Source organism: Phodopus roborovskii, unplaced genomic scaffold, assembly GCF_943737965.1.
Source record: "Phodopus roborovskii unplaced genomic scaffold, PHOROB, whole genome shotgun sequence".
NCBI lineage: Eukaryota > Metazoa > Chordata > Mammalia > Rodentia > Cricetidae > Phodopus > Phodopus roborovskii.
Genome location: NW_026125893.1, coordinates 93898 through 113506, shown reverse-complemented (window position 1 = coordinate 113506; position 19609 = coordinate 93898). Strand labels below are relative to the sequence as shown.

The 19609-nt window shown below is 40.9% G+C and overlaps 1 protein-coding gene across 1 annotated transcript; it reads left to right on the top strand.

The window, feature by feature from the left end:
• Window positions 1-1398: 1398 nt before the first annotated feature.
• Window positions 1399-9395, top strand: Cgas (cyclic GMP-AMP synthase). Its single transcript, XM_051178902.1, has 5 exons — window positions 1399-2025; window positions 4547-4766; window positions 5866-6108; window positions 6913-7015; window positions 8266-9395. The coding sequence occupies exons 1-5, from the start codon at window positions 1414-1416 to the stop codon at window positions 8606-8608; spliced, it is 1521 nt and encodes a 506-aa protein (XP_051034859.1). The 5' UTR covers window positions 1399-1413; the 3' UTR covers window positions 8609-9395.
• The last annotated feature ends 10214 nt before the right edge of the window (window positions 9396-19609 follow it).

Below are 19609 nucleotides of genomic sequence, written 5' to 3'. Positions count from 1 at the left end.
CTCTGATTGCTCCAACATCATCCTAGTACTTCGGTGCAGGTTTTATAAGAAGACAAAATGATAGGAAGCTAGCCAGTGCCAGGACTGTACAGTTGTCACTCTCAGGGAAGCATGTCACTATGTCACTGTCCCTACACTCAGCTCTGTATTACTGTATACGGTAAGAACACTTACCTGCTCAAACTAGCAATTTGGGAATGCTAAAGAGAAAGGAAGCATGATTTAAAAAAAAAAAAAAGTAACATGGGGGCTGGAGAGATGGCTTGGTGGTTAAGAGTACTGGCTGCTCTTCCAGAGGACCCAGGTTCAATTCTTAGCACCCACAATATTCTGTAACTCCAGCCCTAGGTGTAACTCCAGTCCCAAGGGATCTGACACCCTCCTTCGGCCTCCATGTGCACTGCAAACATGTGATATACAGACATATATGCAGGCTAAATTTCCATAAATTTCCATAAAAAAACTTAAGTGAAATGGTCTGAATAAGGAAAACTAATATCCAAACATTTCCAAGATTTACAGTAACACTGATCTATCTGAGATTAGGAATAAAGGGGAACATTTGCTAGCTTTGCTGCAATGACTTAACTGCAACTTAATTTGTTTGTGGGAAACATCAACTGAAATTATGTTTCATGGGGAATCTGTGCCCCACAAAGTATCAGTCCCTATGAAGACTCCAGCAAAGAGGCCCTGAAACAAGTACCACTGAGCTTTTTAGTGCAGAGATGGATAGACTGGATAGGTGTGGTCAGAAAACAGATTGCTGGGGAACTAATGTCCACCATCACCAATACTGTGGCTATATTTCCAGCAGAATGTATGATGATGAAGAGGAGAGCTGAGGGTGCAGCTTAGGACTGAGCACTTGTCAGTCACATGGGAAGCCCTGGCTTTGATTACTTGTACCACTGACACCCCCACCAAAACAAGCATGGTACCTCCTCCAATTGTGAGGTGATGGCACACTGATCAAAGCAGGCACAGCAAGGTCCAACATGTCAACAACCAACCAAATTCCTATTTAAAGCTTACATAGAAAACATTTTATCATCTTCAAATGTATGAGCCATGATGTCCTCAAATAAATCTTGGTTGTAAGGTCTGGCCCTTCCAGCTGTTGTCAGTGTTTTCGGTGTCTTCTGGATAAAGGAGAGGTGGGTGCTTTCCCAGCCAGCTTTCTCAGCTGATCCCCATGAGTGACTGAGAAAGTTCTCGTCCCATGCACTGCCTCTTCCTGGCAGCGACGTGCTAGCTCACGTGGGCACCTGCGCCTGCTCAAGGCGGCGCCACAGACAGGCTGCGTTCCCGCCAGATATTTAAGTTTCGTTTCCAGAAGTTACCGAGAGTTCCCCTTCCTGTGGTCTTTTCCCCGAAGTGGATTCTTCCTTACCGGATTGGAGAGACGCAGCTATGGAGGGTCAATGCCTAAGGCCTACAGCATCGCGCGCTATGAAGCTGGCAGCGAACCGTGCCACGACAGAGGCCAACCGGGCCGAGGCCGCCCTGTCCCACGTGGGAAGTCGCGGCCCGCAGAGGGGGGCGCGATCGCGGCGTGCGGAGCCTGATGGGGACCCCATGGAGAAGCCGCGAGCTCGAGCGCCCCGAACCCATCCAGGGAGGGCGTCCGTGCGCCCCAAGGAACTTCAGATCTCAGCAATGGGCGTGGCTGGAGATGCTGAACTGCCTACTGCTCCGGAGCCCCGGCTGGCTGCGGTCCTGGACCCCCAGCTGCTCGCAGACCCCGAGGTTTCCGTCTCAAGGGGTCTTGGCCACAGGAGGGGCGCGCGCTCTATGGGGAAGCAGAGAACGCCGCGGGGATCCCGGAAGGAGCATGAAGAGACTCCCGACAAAAGGCTCAAGAAGGTCCTGGAAAACTTGAAATTGAAACGCAATGAGATCTCGGTGGCGGCGGAGGTGGTGAATGAGGTCGTGGGGCATCTGCTGTCAAGAATGAGGAACCGTGAGTCGGAGTTCAAAGGCGTGCAGCAGCTGAACACTGGCAGCTACTATGAGCATGTGAAGGTGAGTGGCCAAGACCTGCTTGCTGGAGGGGCTCTGTGTGCACTTCTCACTTGCCTCATGTGTTTGAGTTCTCCACAGGCTTGGGCTCCCCTCTTACCTTCTTGAACTACCCATTCTTGATCTCTCTCTCTCTCTCTCTCTCTCTCTCTCTCTCTCTCTCTCTCTTGTTCTCTTCCTCCCTCGTTCCCTCCCCCTCCCTCTCTGTGATCTGAGACAACCTTTTTTTTTGTTTTGTTTTGTTTTTTAATGCATTCAATTAGCATGCAGACCAATTTTGATAGCTAGTTTCTCTTAACACTGCTTTGGAGGAACTCTGGAATTCCTCCTGAGGTGTTATGGTGGAGAAGATGTGATTTTTAAAGCAATCACAGTGGAAGGTCTGCACTCAGGATGGAGGATGACTCTGCTATGGCTGAGTGGATGGAGTCGTTTTCTTAATCTTCCCTTCTAGATTGAGTCCAGCCCATTCCGGAGATACTAGGACCACTTGCAATTATGCCAATTAGGGCAGAATTGTTTATAACTGGTTGGGTGAGGTGGTTGGATACTCAGGTGAGGGTCCAGTGACCTTCTCACACCTCCTTCAATGAGCAAACACTTAACAGTCAACAAGCCTAGCTCTGGTGCCCTTTGGAGAGCATGCCCCCGAATTCCAGAAGATAGTGGCAGTGTGGCTCAGAGTCCAGGTTGTAAGAAGTAAATCAATTGTAGTAGTTTTATTCAAATAATATGGCAACTACTAAATCCCAGCAGGAAGGCAGAGGCAGGTGGATCCCTGTGAGTTCAAGGCCAGCTTGGTCTACATAGAGAGTTTCAGGACAGCCAGGGCTCTGTAGATAACCTGTGTCAAAACAAAACAAATAAAAATAAAAAAAGGAAAAAAAAAAACCATAGCAACTTGTAACATGAATGGATTATAAAAACAAACTAATGCATACAGCTACTATAATAAGACAAGAAAAAGAAACCAAATGACTAAGATGGCAAAGGAACAAAAACACTTTTATTGTACAGGTGACAGATTTATGTACAAACAATTAAAATGTGTTGATTAGAAAGATTATAGGGTACAAAAGCAATAAACTAAAACCAACTACTTAAATGTGGTAGCAAGAGATGGGCAAATGAGGTAAAAAACAGCATTAAAAGCCAAGTAGGGGTGGAGAGTTGGTAGTGCTCGCCTTTAATTCTAGCACTAGGGAGGCAGAGGCAGGCAGATCTCTGTGAGTTTGAGGCCAATCTGGTCTACAGAGTGAGTTCTAGTTCCAGGACAGGCTCCAAAGCAATACAGAAAAACCCAGTCTTGAAAAGCCAAAAAAAAAAAAAAAAAAAAAAAAAAAAAACCAAAACAAAATAAAACAAAACATGCCATGTTTTTCAGGCTAGCATGAGCTACCGTGTAAGACTCTGTTTAAAAACAAACATACTTGTACTGCTTTAAAAAAGTGATGTATAATAACAGGAAATGGCTGTTCTCAGTTGTGGTAGTCCTGTTCTGAGAGGGGATACATATTTGCAATCTTGTTTTCCTTCCTTCCTTCCTTCCTTCCTTTCTTCCTTCCTTCCTTCCTTCCTTCCCTCCCTCCCTCCCTCCCTCCCCTCCCTCCCTCCCTCCCTTCCTTCCTTCCTTCCTTTCCTTTTTGTTCTTTTGAGACAGGGTCTCTCTATGTAGTCTTGGCTGTCCTGGAACTCACAGACATCCACCTGCCTCTGCCTCCAGAGTTCTAGGATTAAAGGCTTGTAAGATAAGCTGGGATCTTGCCTCTTTCTCTATTTATTTATTGATTGATTTTTGAGACTCACTCTGTAGATCAGGCTGGCCTTAAACTCACAGCCTCTGCCTTCTGAGTACTGGGATAAAGGCGGGCACCACCACTGTTCTGCCACTTACTTTTTGAAAGACCTCCCCAGAGACCCCATGAGTTTGGAGCCTGTCAGGGGGAAGGCCCTTGCCCCCAAGAGACGAGACCAGACCACTGGATGCAAGTGCAAGAGGTTGTTTATTGTTTACACAGGTACCTGTGGATGCTTCAGTCTTTCGGGGGACTGAGCGTGCTGAGGTTAAAACTCAGGCAGTTTATATAGGGTTGGGGTGGCAAGAAGCAGGCTTACAGAAGCAGAAGCATGGTTACAGGGATTTCATTGTTTCATCTAAATGTAGCAGTTGTAGTTAACCAAGGACAGTTGGTTATTCGGGTTGGGCACAAAGAATACAAAGAATTCAGTTATGACTATCTCAGCATACTGGACACTGTCCTGCTGACCTTGCTTTGGTCCAAGCTGCAGACCACAGATATCTGGTTGGCGTTGCTTGAGAGCAGCACCTGGTTCCCTCCAGTACTTTTCTCATAACTTGACCTTGGCAAATTAGCAAGAGCAATTTAAACAGGCAATAAGCATAGTGGGGGTCTTTCATTTTCAGTGTGGTGTCTCCAATGAAACTTTCACAGAAAAAAAAAATGCAATTGTTTGAAAAGATTTTATAAGAAAATATTTCAATGTTATTTTTACTATTTCCTAGATATCTGCTCCTAATGAATTTGATGTTATGTTTAAACTCGATGTCCCCAGAATTCAGCTACAAGAATATTATGACACTGGTGCATTTTATCTTGTGAAACTCGGAAGAATTCCAAGAGGAAATCCACTGGGTAATTTTTTAGTAGGGGAAATATTGTCAGCTTCCAAGATGCTGTCAAAGTTTAGGGAAATCATTAAAGAAGAAGTTAAAAGAATCAAAGGTGAGATTTTTGGTTTTCATTCTTGCAGACCAGAAGCTGCCTTACTCATGTACATTGCTCTACTGATCTCCTCTTATGTCATCCCCTCCTTCATCCCCATGTGTGTATCTCTCTACCTCTCTCCCCAACTTCTCTTTCCCACTTCCGTTCTGTGGGCACTCCCAGAAATCTTTCCTCAGTGCAGTCTACTGTTACCTCCCAAAGTCATCTTATCTGACCACACTACTGTCTCTACAATGATATCTGCTCCAGCAATCTGTCAGTCCATCCGTCTGTGCGTCCGTCTGTCTGTCCATCCATCCATTCAAATGGGATCTCACTATGTAACCCTGACTGACCTATGTAGTACCTAGTCACTATGTAGACCAGGCTGGCCTTGTCTCTTGAATGCTGCTAACATGTTGCCTTACACCAACACTGAGCAAGCTTATGGTGAACTTAATTTTGGTCACTGTTTCTTCATCCTGCTTATTCTGTTTTGGGAAATGGAAATGTCAACCATTTTATAGGACAGACTCCTGGAATCACATCAAAGGCATCTGCCTTCCCTTCTTCACTTACAGACTTAGTGCCCTGGTGATTTGAGACTACATGTTTATTTAGAGGTGGGGTATCAATGACACAGCCCAAGCTGTGCTTGAAAACATTTTCTGGTGGACAATGGGACTGTACTCAAGATCTTGGGCATACTGGGCAAGCACCACCACTGAACCAGAGTTTGAACTCTGTAATTACTCTCTCTTCTGCTACTGTTTCTCGATACTCGATGCCTCTCTTCTGGACTGTAGCTGTGGTCTGTTCTCCTACTCTCTTCCCTGCTGCTCTGTGGCTTTTGCTGGCTTCTCTCCTTTTAAAATTCTAAATGAAAATTTAATTACAGCACTCCCAAATACAAAGTCTTCAGGAATGCTTCCTCAGGTCTTAGATAGAATCCTGACACTGTCTCCAGATAGTTAACTATTGGTTACATGGTGAAACACTATGCCTCATGGGGGTATAATTCTATATTAGGGCTAAAGTTTATTAAGGTTTAGGCTATAGATTTTAAATTTCCAGAGAAAATGGATCAACCTTTTCTTTTCTTCAATATGTGTAACAGGCGTAGATGTCAGTGTGGAGATGGAAAAACCAGGAAGCCCTGCTGTAACACTTCTTATCAGAAACCCTGAAGAAATATCTGTGGACATAATTCTGGCTTTGGAGTCAAAAGGCAGCTGGCCTGTTAGTACCAAAGAAGGACTACCCATCCAAAATTGGCTTGGCACAAAAGTTAGGACTAATCTAAGACGAGAGCCCTTTTATCTTGTACCCAAGAATGCAAAAGTTGGAAATGGTTTTCAAGGTTTGTTAAATGTGAATATTAATGGGAAGATTGTAAAAGTTTCATTACTGTTATATGCAAAGGCAGCAAAAATGAAGTGTGCTGGCATTTCAAGAGCCATCAGGCTACATAAGCCACAAAAGGAGTGTGGCTAAATAGAATTGAGAAATGGGTGTCAGAGGAAGCAGGCAGAGTAAGGCAGAGCAGGAGGAACAGGAGTTTCAGGTCATCTCAGGTACACAATGAGTTGCAGGCCAATCTGGGCTACATGAGACCCTGTCTCAAAATAATTCTCAAGCTACAGCAACAATAATTATTTCATTTTCTAATAATGGCTATGGGTCCCTGCATCTAAATTTTGTTTTAAGTGAAGACAGTACTGCCTTCTTGGACTTACCAGATTGTGGTTCTGAATCTCAAGGCTTTCCCTTGAATAACTCTGACATCTTGTGCTAGTTTTTAAGCCTCTTTAAATCTGTTCAGCAACTCATCTGGACAAATCAGAGCTTTTAAAAAGATTCTGAGAAAGTTAAAGCATCAGAGAAACAAAACATTAATGCAATGAATTTAGCACAACATGAGAGATAATGTATCTGATGTTGGCTAAGTACCTTAGGTCTGATGTCTGTGTTTCCCTATTTAGATCCCCTTTTGCTATGTAATATTTATGTCAATACTTATTTCGTTTATCTGTTCACTTCTTTTGGTCTGTATTCCTCTTAAATTTCCTCAGAATTGTATTTTAGTGTAGGATTTAACCTTAAATAATATTTTTTTCATATGGTTACTTTTAGTAAAATAGCTGTTTTTCTTTCTTAAATTAAGGCAAGACATGGCGCCTCTCTTTCTCTCACACTGAAAAATACATTTTGAATAATCATGGGATAGAAAAAACATGTTGTGAGTCTTCTGGAGTCAAATGTTGCAGGTAATGTCCTGTTTTTTTTTTTAAATTGGCAAATTACCTAAGATATTAACATTTAATGCTTTCTTGGTGCCATAGCCCGGATGTGAGAATTATTATGGCTCAGCTGGGAGAAGGGTAGTGCTGGGATGATTTGGGGAAGAGACCAAGGGGTAAAAGAGAAGGAGCAAGGGAAAGAAGCAGAGGAGGTTATGTATACACACATATGTAAATTCAATAATGATTACCCTTTTTTGGGGGGCTGGGATCTCCCTATATAGCCCAAGTTGGCCTTGACCTCACTCTGTAGCCATTGTTGATTGTGAATTCATTGTGATGTTCCTGCCTTAGCCTCCCAAGTGTTAGGAATGTAGGCATGCATACTACACCTGGCTAATTGAGTATATTATTGTTATGAAAGGTGAAGAGGCCAAAGAATGACTCTTATTGGATAGTAGAGGCTACTTTGGGATAGAGTAGTTTTGTTGCTGTTAGAAACTGACTGGTAGAAATAAAAAAATCCAATAAGTGGGTCATATTTCTTCTTAGAATATACACCATTAAATAAGTGAGACTGAGGGCTGCAGAAATGGCTCAGGGGTCAAGTGCACTGGATGCTCTTCCAGAGGTGCTGAGTTCAATTCCCTACACCCACATGGTCTGTAATAGGATCTAATGTCGTCTCCTGGCATGCAGGCATACATGCAGAGCACTCATACATAAAACAAAATAAAATAAAACAAAAAGATTTAGTAAAAAAAAAAAAAAGTGAGACTGAATGGGGCACACCTTTAGTACCAGTACTCGGGAGGAAGGGGCAGGCCGATCTCTGTGAGTTCAAGGCCATTCTGTTCTTCGAGTGAGCTCCAGGACAGGCTTCAAAACTACAGAGAAAGCCTATTTTGAAATAAACAAAAGACAAGGAAAAATATAAATGAAGTGGTTGAGGCAAGGATGGTAGTGCAGACTCTAACCCAGCACTTTATGATGAAAGAGAATAGAGCTGAAGGCCATTCTCTGCTATATGACAACTTAAAGGCCACCCTGAGCTACATTAGACCCTGCCTTAAAAATTTGGAAATAAAGAAGAAAGCATGTTTACAAAAGAAACAGGACAGATAAGATGGTACACAGCTTTAATTCTAGCACTTGTATTTGGGAGGCAGAGGGCGTGGACCTCTGTGTTCCAGGAAATTTAGGATTACTAAGAGAGACCTTGTCTCAAAAGAGGCAGGTTATAAATAAATAAAAAATAATATGTTTTCTTTTAACAGGAAAGATTGTTTAAAACTAATGAAATACCTCTTGGAGCAGTTGAAAAAAGAGTATGAAGAATTAGATGATTTTTGTTCTTACCACGTGAAAACTGCAATCTTCCACATGTGGACAGAGAACCCACAAGATAGTCAGTGGGACCCCAAGCACATAAGCGCCTGCTTTGATAACTTTTTGACATTCTTTGTTGAGTGCCTCAAGACAGAGAAACTGATGCATTACTTTATTCCAAAGTTTAATCTATTCTCTCAAGAGCTAATTGACAAAAACAGTAAAGAATTTCTGTTGAAGAGAATTGAATATGAAAGAAACAATGGATTTCCAATTTTTAACAAATTTTGAAATTATGTATTTGTGTATGTGTTATGTGTTCTTGTGGGTGTGTACTTAGGACAGAGGTTGAAGCATATGTCTTCCTCCATCACACTTTACTTTTTTGAGACAAAGTCTGCCTCTGAACTCAGAGCTCATGGAGCTGTCCAGGCTGATCAGCCAGCGAGCTTCCAGGATCCACCTGTCTCTGAGCATCACCTGTACAGCTTTTACATTGTTGCTAGGGATCTGAACTCAGGTCCTCATGCTTACAAAGCAAGTACTATATTGTCTGAGCCATCTTCCCAGCCTGAAATTGTATTTTAAAATGAGATTGGGTTAAAGGGACTTAGGTCCATCGTGGTGGCGTATGCCTGTACATGAGAAGTAGAGGCAGAAGAACATAGTTCAGGGTGACCTTTGGTTGTATCTCTAGTTCAAGGAGAGCCTGGGCTACAGGAAACCTACTTAAAACCAAGTACAAAGGGTACTGGAGAGATGGCTTGCTGCTCATTCAGAGAACTTGGGTTTTGTTTTCAGTACCAAATGGCAGGTCATAACTGTAACTCCAGTTCCAGGCAATCTAGTTTGACCCTTGCACGATTCTGCTTACACATACACAAACACACATGAAAAAAATAAATATTTTTTAAAAGCATCAGAAACCATCAGAAAGTAAAACTGATATGATCCCATGATATGTTAAGTATATTGGCACTTATAATCTTGGCACTTGAGAAACTGATGTATGAGGGTTGCCATGAATGCAAGGCCAGCCTGGGCTACTGAATAAGATTTTGTCTCAAAAAACAAAACACCAAGAGCCAGCAGCAGTCCCTATGAGTCACCATGGGGTTTGGCCTGGTTTTGCTCACCCATCCTGAATCAGAAAAATAGAGTACTTTGTTTCCTTGTATGCTGGTCAGATCCTAAGGGGGCTTTTCTTGGTATCTCTACTTCCTTACTCTTTCTTTTGAAGTTTCCCCCAACCTCTCAACACATATACACCATATGACTGCTTGTCCATCATGTGGCTGCTGTCATCTTTGAATACAAAAATGTGATTCTAATGATTCAAAAGGTCACAGCAGTGACTAAAATGAATAAAGTTATTTATCTCTCAGTTTTTCATAATTCCCTCAGATATAAAGATTTTAATAAAAGTTAAACATTTTTGAAAGAGAAAACAAATATCTGTTTCCCCAAATAAATGCATTACATACTTAGTATCACTTCTTAGGTGGTGTTAAGTCTTCAAAAGGTTGTGAGAGATCACATTGGAAATGGTTGGTTTAGGCTTTGTTTGAATATGAGAGATGTACATGGGAGCAGTGCTTGGTCCTGTGTCTCAGTGTAGGAAAGGAATGAAAAATTAAGTTCTGCATATCCATACTTCAGGTACTTTATCATGTGTGGATAAGCATGCAATTTATTTTTATTTGTTTTGTATAGTTTTACAAAAGCAATGGTACCTCAGGCAGAGAAATGGGTATGGGACAGAGGATGACTCTCCTCTCCATTCAAGCAGCATTCACCAGTGACAACTGATGCTCATTAACTTTTTTGAGTACTTTGTGTTGAATGTATTTGTTGCAGGAACCTCTTTCTCATTGTCCTGTAGTTGTTTGTTCCCTGTGTAACAAATCATGTCTACCATATGTGTTGTTCTCACTTTGTTGGTACCTTACAATAAATAAGATTTAAAAGTTTTAATGTAGTTGAATTTATCAGCCTTAGAGTTTGAGCCTTGTACTTAACAACCACTAGGTTTGAATTTCATACAAAAAACTGTCAACATGGGGAGGAAAGTTTTGAGGACAGTTAACAAGTAGAATGTCAGACAAAAAAAAAAAAAATCCAAACTCTTCGAAACATCTTCAAATGTGCCATTGTCTTCCAGAAAAACAAACAAACAAACAACAACAACAACAACAAAAAACCCAAAAACAATTAAAGGTACACAAAGCATTGGTTTTAGGTCCCAGAACATAAATAAGATAAAAAGACAAATTCAGATCTTTAAGTTCAGACTTCCTTGCCCCAGCCTCACCAGTACCTGGGATTACACCCATACACTATCAGGCTGTGTATTGCTCTTTTGCGTTCAACTCATGCTGAGATCTTGGAGAACCAATTTCTTACTGTCCTGATGTCTTTTAAAGCACTTTAAGGAACAACTTCATTGAGTATTATGCACCCCATATAGTTTAACAATTTGAAGTGTACAGGTCAATGGTGAACCTGGGTCCTCTGCAAGAACAGTAGTGTTTTTAATCCCTGAGCCATCTTTCCCTTCCCAGCAAGTACTCTTGACCCTGAAGCCATCTTCTCAGCCCCAAAGTGTTGCCAATTCACCTTCAATGTGATGGTTGCAGTTTTTTTTTCCCTGCCACAAAAAAGGGACAGAACCTAGGATAGGGCCCTGTACATGCTGGTTGATCGATTTATCACTATAAAAAGAGTTTTTTTTTTCCCTTTCCTTTTTTTTTTTTAAATAAAAGAGGGTGAATGAGGTAACCCAGTCACAAAAAGAGGAACATGGTATGTACTTGCTCATATATGGATTTTAGACCTAGAGCATAGGATCACCAGCCTATAATCCACACCACCAGATGAACTAAGATACAAGGTATATTCTAAGAGGTTCTAAGGGATATAAAGTCCCTGGAAAGGACAAGTCTCCCAGAGCACATGGGAAGTGGAGGGGCAGTGAATGGAGAGAGAAGTAGGAGAAAGAGAAGGGGAGGAGAGGAAAACATGTGCGACTAGGAAGATTGAGTCAGGGTAGGAATAGAAGATAGAACAGAGAGAGGGAGAGAGAGAGAGAGAGAGAGAGAGAGAGAGGGAGGGAGGGAGGGAGGGAGGGAGGGAGGGAGGGAGGGAGAGAGAGAGAGCACATAAAAAAGGGAGCCATTATTGGTTTGAAGAGAAAACTGAACCTAAAGAAAGGTCTAGAGACCTACAAGACTGCCACCAACTAACAATTTGAGCAACTGTGGAAAGGCTACCATAAATGCCCTTCCCAGATAGTGAGATCAACAACTAACTTATCCACCATCACGGAGCCCTCATTTAGTACCTGTTGGAAACAGAAGCAACACCCATACCTAAACACTGAGTCAAACTAGAATCCAGATGCAGAGGGAGAGGACAAGACCAGGTTGCAGAAACACATAAAGATAGCTGACCTGAACAAGAAGGAGTTAACAGGCCCCCAGACTGATAGCTGGGAATTCAGCATGGGACTGACTCAGCCTCCCCTGAATATGGGTCTCAGCCAGAAGGACTGAGCAGTCTAAGGGACCTCAGACAGTGGAATCAGGATGTATTCCTGGTGCATAAAAAGACCTTGCGGGCACATTCCCCATGGAGGGATACCTGCCTTAACCTAGAGACAGGAGAGAAGTCCTAGTCCCTACTTCAAATGACCTGACAGATTTACATGGCCCCATCTGGATGGCATTCCCCTACATATGGAATTGGGGTGGGGGGATGGGAGGGGAGGGTGGTCAGGGTACATGTGAGGGGACAGAGAATGTAAGAGGGAGGGAGGGAGACAGGGAGAACAGGAGGGAGGGAGAAGGAACTGGGATTTCTCTGTATAGTCCTAGCTGTTCACTATGTAGATCAGGCTGGCATTAAACTCAGAGAGCTGAGTGCCTTGGAGTTCTATGATTAAGGAAAGGTGGATCTCATAGTTATTGGAGCTCTGATTGTTCCCACATCATCCCAGTACTTGGGTGAAGGTTTTATAAGAAGACAAAATGATAGGAAGCTAGCCAGTGCCAGGACTGTACAGTTGTCACTCTCAGGGAAGCATGTCACTATGTCACTGTCCCTACATTCAGTTCTCTATGTCTATATACAATAAGACCACTTACCTAAAGTTTTGTTTTTCAAGATTTCTGTTACATCAACTATGGTTCAAAAACTTGAAGTGGAAAACTTTGGAAATAAAAAATTTAAGTTTAAAGCTGTATGTTACTCTGAGTGGCATGTTGGAGTCTTGCATAATGATACTCTTGTCCAGTGTCCTGCCAGTCCTTACTAGGGCATGAATCATGTCTTTGTCCACAGTATCAATGCTGTATGTGCTTACCTAGCCATTGCTTACATAATAGGACCCTTAACATTTTTTGCTTAGACTTTTTTTTGTGTATTTATACTTTGCCTTTATGTATGTACACTACATTCATGCCTGTGGAAGTCATCAGAGGGGGTCAAGTTCCCTGGAACTGGAGTTACCAGTGGTTGAGCTGCCACTTCAGTGCTGGGAACTGAACTTGAACCCTCTGCAAGAGCAATAAGTATGATAAACCACTGAGCCATCTCTTCAGCTCTTAAAATTGCAGGGTTTTTTCTGTTTTTAATTTTGTGTGGGTGTGGTGATTTTGAAATAGGGTTTCTCTGTGTAAGAGTCCTGGCTGTCCTGGAACTTGCTTTGTAGACCAGGCTGGCCTGGAGCTTACAGAGATCTACCTACCTTTGTCTCCTGAGTGCTAGGATTAAAGGCATGTTCCACCACTGCCTGGCCACAATTGCACTCTTAGTAATCAAATTATTGTATCATTGAAGTCCTTGTCTTGTTAATAAAACCCCTTTGTTATTTAATAATGGCTTTTGAATGCAATACAATTAACCCTAGCAATTTGGGTATGCCAAAGAGAAAGGAAGCATGATTAAAAAAAAAAAAAAGTAACATGGGGGCTGGAGAGATGGCTTGGTGGTTAAGAGTACTGGCTGCTCTTCCAGAGGACCCAGGTTCAATTCTTAGCACCCACAATATTCTGTAACTCCAGCCCTAGGTGTAACTCCAGTCCCAAGGGATCTGACACCCTCCTTCGGCCTCCATGTGCACTGCAAACATGTGATATACAGACATATATGCAGGCTAAATTTCCATAAATTTCCATAAAAAACTTAAGTGAAATGGTCTGAATAAGGAAAACTAATATCCAAACATTTCCAAGATTTACAGTAACACTGATCTATCTGAGATTAGGAATAAAGGGGAACATTTGCTAGCTTTGCTGCAATGACTTAACTGCAACTTAATTTGTTTGTGGGAAACATCAACTGAAATTATGTTTCATGGGGAATCTGTGCCCCACAAAGTATCAGTCCCTATGAAGACTCCAGCAAAGAGGCCCTGAAACAAGTACCACTGAGCTTTTTAGTGCAGAGATGGATAGACTGGATAGGTGTGGTCAGAAAACAGATTGCTGGGGAACTAATGTCCACCATCACCAATACTGTGGCTATATTTCCAGCAGAATGTATGATGATGAAGAGGAGAGCTGAGGGTGCAGCTTAGGACTGAGCACTTGTCTGTCACATGGGAAGCCCTGGCTTTGATTACTTGTACCACTGACACCCCCACCAAAACAAGCATGGTACCTCCTCCAATTGTGAGGTGATGGCACACTGATCAAAGCAGGCACAGCAAGGTCCAACATGTTAACAACCAACTAAAACCCCAAGAGGAGCTTGTGTGATGGCATAACAGATGACAGTGCATGCATGCGGCCTGGTGACTTGAGTTCAATCCCTGAGATCTACCCAAATGTGGAAGGAGAGAACTGACTCCATGAAGTTTCTCTTTGACCCTCTACATGTGTAGGTGTTATGCATGCATGACATACCCATGCAGACACAGTAACAAATTTTTAAATTTTTTTTTAAAAGAGATTTATTTATTGTGTTTACAATGCTCTGCTTACATGTCTGCTTCAACACCAGAAGAGGGCACCAGACCCAATTACAGATGGCTGTGAGCCACCATGTGGTTGCTGGGAATTGAACTCAGGACCTTTGGAAGAGTAACCAGTGCTAACCTCTGAGCCATCTCTCCAGCCCCCAAATTTTTAAAATCTTGAAAACCAAAACAAAACAAAACCAAAAGGGGGGCTAGGGAGATGGTTCTGTGGGTGAAATTTCTGGCTATGAAAGCAAGAGGATCTGAGTTCAAATATCCAGAACTTACATAGAAGCTGGGTTTGATTGCCTATGTCTGTTATCTGAGTTTGGGATGGAGACTCATGGGTCCCAGGAACTTGCTGAACAGCTTCTGGTTTAGAAAAACCCTGTTTCAAAAAATAAGGTAGTGATGGAGGGTAATTTCCAATACCCTACATGCACATATACTGCAACCTGTTGAAAATCTTATACTGTGCCTATCCCAGTTACTTTTCTGTTGCTGTGATGAAATATTTTTGGGTTCATTTTGCCTCATAGTTCAAGGGTATGGCTCATCATGGCAGGATCTCCCTTGCAGATATATGATGTAGCTGGTCCCATTGCATATGCAGTTAGTTCAGAGACACAGAACAATCAATGTTTATGTCTAGCTTCCTTTTTATGTTGTCCTCCTTTAGGCTGTTTTCCCTTGCTAATAAATCTAATTAAGATAATTCCTCACAGACCTGGTCAAAGACTAACCAATCTAAGTAATCCCTCACAGATGTATCTGGAGGCTTTTCTCCTAGGTGATCCTGGATTCTGTCAAGCTGACAATATTAAACACAGTGCCAATGACTTTACAATAGGTGTGTATTCACAGGAACAACACACATTTAATTCAGTACTATCCACTTCCAAGCATCTACTGGGGGCTTTGAATGCAGTTCCCTCAAATTAGAGGCTATTTATAATTTCCATACTTTAAAGGGTACCTAAGGAAAGGAAACACATTTAAAATGACAGGAATGTGAGTAGTGGTACATGCTTATAATCTCAGCACTCAGAAGGTGAAGGCAGGAGGATCAAAAGTTGACAGTCATCTTAGGCTACATAGTAAGTTCAAGTCAGGCATAGGATATATGATACCCTCTCTTGAAAGCCTCAAATTTACCTGATACTTGGATATTTTTTCTGGAGATTCAGCTATTGATTTCTCATGGTTTCCTTTCTTCTATTAGGTTCTATTATTAATCTTGCCACCAAATCTCAGCAAACACTGCGCAGATGAATAATGTAGACTTGAGGATGGCCTAACATCATGACACATACCTTACACACAAATATAATTACATACACTGAGAGATTAAAGCTACACAAACCCTGGACCTCATAAATATACAAGTAACTGCCGTTAACAGTGGAACAGGTAACACAAAATCATAAGGGAGCAGTTATACGAATGAGATTGAAGAAGTATTAATGTAAATACAGTTTAATTTTCCCAGGATGCCAGCGTAGAGTTATGAGTTTGATAGACAAATGGTTCATGTTTTCTCTGTTTGCTTATTTCACACTTCCAAAAGGTGATCTGTATGTACTTATTTGAAAAAAGTACATCCAGATAAAATACTGTTTTCATAATACAAAACTAAAATACCATCCAGAAATAAAAACATTTCTTTTTATTGCAAAAATCAATATTTTGGGTGGGCAGTGGTGGCACACACCTTTAATCCCAGTACTCAGGAGGCAGAGACAGGCATATCTCTGTGAGTTCGAGGCCAGTCTGGTCTACAGAGTGAGTGCTAAGACAGCTTCTAATGCTACATAGAAACTCTGTCTTGAAAAGAAAAGTAAATCAACATTTTTTCCCCACAGTATCTTTTCACTGCATGACAACAACTGGACAAGCATCAGACTCTTCAGATGTTGGTGCAGCAACATTACAGGTGATAATTGTCTTTTTTTTTTCTTTCACAGTGCTGAGGGTTGAAACCTTGATCTTACACATGGTAGGCAAGCACCCTACCACTGAGCAACATCCTCAGGCCAAAAGGTTCTCTTTATAAACTAAAATATTATAAGTAAGACCTTTTAGTACTATCTTAACAAATATCCATGAAAAATTTCAACAAGGTTAAAAACTATTGATTTTTATTAAAGAAAGTATAAAACATTGAATTCTACATTTAAAAACACTATTATTTTAAGAATCAGCCAAGTCTCTTCATATTGATGTATGTTTCAACAATTCCAATAAAATCTTGAATCCTGAAAAATAAGTGGGAGAAAAGTTACTATTTACAAAAAAAAATTTTTTTTTGGGGGGGGGAACAGGGTTTCTCTGTGTAGCTTGCTTTGTAGACTAGACTGGCCTCACAGATCTGCCTGCTTCTATATCCCATTAAGTGCTTATAAAGGCATGTGCCACCACTACCCATCTCAAAATTATTTTTTTAAAGGGTGGTATGATTACATAATTAAAATACACCATCTCAACCACTTTCAAGTGTTCAGTTCAGTGCTGACAACTATATTCACTGTTGTGTGTGCAATTTCCATAGCTTTCAACTTGCAAAATTTAAACTCTATATCCATTAAACAGTGATGCTATTTTGCTTACCTTATCCCCACTCATCCTTGAAAGTATTATTCTGTTTTTGTGATTTTTCTTCTTTGAGACAGGGTCTCATGTAAGGCCAGGCTGTCCAGAACTCCTGATCCTGCTGCTTCCAGGATATTTTAGATGCCTATTACTAGATTCACATGAAGTATTTGTTCACTTGAAATGCCTTTTAATTTAAAGCATAATATCCTCAAAATTGACTCTGGTTGCAACAGGCCACATACCTTTTTAAGATGGCATGTCCCATTGTTTTGTATGTAATGCACCATATTAATTTATTGTTGGACATTTGGGTTGTGCTGTAATCTTCTGTAGACTGCCAACCAGCTCCCAAATAGAGACACGGAGACTTATTTGTAATTATGAATGCTCAGCCTTAGCTTAGGCTTTTACCAGTAGCTCTTTTAACTTATTATTTTTTTGTTTTTGAAGACAGGGTTTTTCTGTGTAACAATTCTAGCTATCTTGGAACTAGCTCTGTAGATCAGGATGGCCTTGAACTCAAAAAACATCCTGCTGCCTCTGCCTCTCAAGTGTTGAGATCAAAGGTGTGCACCACCACCAACTGGCTCTTTTACCTTTCATTCTGTATGTCCTACTTTCCTGCTTCTTCTGTGTCTGTCTATCTGTCTGGTCCTTGGTGTCTCCTCCTTGTTCTTTACTGAGTCTAAATTCTTCCTTTTACTTACTCCTCCTGCCTGGAAGTTCCACCTATACTTCCTCCTTCCATATCGGCCATTCAGCTTTTTGTAAGACCAACCAGTTGCTTTTAGGCAGGCAAGGTAAAACAACAACACATTTTTACATATTAAATAAGTGCAACACATCTTTACATAGTTAAAAAAGTATTCCACAATATAAACAAATGCAATACAACTTTACATATTAAACAAATATTCTGTAACATAAATAAATGTAACACATCTTTACATAATTAATCAAATGTAACACATTGTTGCATAGTTAAACAAATATTCCACAACATTTCTCCCTTTTGTCTAAATAAAAAATTTTAGCTTTTTAAAAAAAATATTTATTTCTTTTTATGTACAATGCTCTGTCTGCATGTATGCCTGTATTACAGAAGAGGGTATCAGATCCCATTATAGATGGTGGTGAGCTACCATGTGGTTGCGGGGAATTGAACTCAGGACCTCTAGAAGAGAAGCCAGTGCTCTTAACTGCTGAGCCAGCCCCTAGAAAAGTTTTAGCTTTAACATAGTAAGACTATATACAATAAGGACAATGAAAAGAATTATATTTACAATACCCAGTCCATTTACATTTGGCAAATTCAGAGAAAAATTTTACATTATCTATCCTATCTTGGTGAGTCCAAAGTTGTGTAACTAATTTACTTTCTATCCTAACTTGTATTACCAACCCAAAATTATCTTTTTTAGACTTCAAATCATTTTCTTAGATAAACAATTTAAGTTTTTATGTTTCTCAACCTTATAAACTTACATCTCTTATGTAATCTCTTATCTGAATTTGGCAAGAAGGAAAACTGTAACTATAATTATCTGTCTTCAACCCCATCAGAGACCTGAGAAGTAGATAATATTACCTGAGTAAACAGGAAGTGCAGAGCAACTTCCAAATCTATAGAAATGAAATAGCTGGCTGCCTGGAAAGTCACCAATGTTCTTCTGCAAAATTGGGGCATCCATCTTTGGCCTACAGGCCTAAAATATCTGACAGACTTGTTTATGAAGCAGGATTTTTTGAAGGACTGTCCCACCTTGTCTTGGCAAAGTTCAGCAGTCTTTTTTGTGTCCTGCTTGTCCAATTTGTACAGTATAATGTCAGCAGTCGAGGCAAGGGCAGTTTCTTGCCCGAATGGCTAGCTTTGCCACAATGAAGTGAACTCCATATGGAGGTTCTTCGATGCCCATCATTCTTTTATGAAGTAGATTGGTGCTGCCAGGAGCAGATGTGTCTCACTGTCATGAAAATCCTTATGTTATTAAATAGCCTAAATGCCATATCCTTTAGGTCTCTGAAGCATTTGAAGATCGCCTATCTTTCTAAAATATATGTTTAACCTTAAAAACATACCTAACATGACCTCAAGTTTGTTTTAAGATGACTAACCACTAACTTGCACTTTAAAATTATCTTAAACAGTTTGTAAAAATAGTGTCCAAGGATCAGAACTTATATTACATTTTTAAATGAGGTGCTTAAGTACAATACCTTAAACAAGAGTACACACACACACACACACACACACACACACACACACACACACACAACAGTATAACAAAAATAACCTTAAATTTGCATCAATATACAAAAACCTACACCAATGTAAACTATTTGAGATGAGTATTTGTCTTTTTATCCTATATTTCTATATTCTCACTAAATAATGACAAACATCCATAACCCACCAAATGACCAAAACCCACCACTCCATTCTTGGGAATGTGGGTGTTGTATTCTCTAGATTGCTTCCTGTTGTCTGGGGATGATGACATCCCCAGGGGACCCTTAGAAAATTGAGTTAATGGTCAAGTCCTAAGAAAAATAGCTATAATATTTGTTGTTCAGGCTCTGTGTTATGGGAAAGTACAAGGCTTATATGATGATGTTCTGGCTAAATAGTCTATGAGACTGGACCATCTCAGCCAGCAGACTTGAAATTGTTCTGAATGCAGAACTCTGAGGGAACTGCAACAGAGACATTCTCTAAGGCCAGCATTTTCATTGGTGTCTGTTCC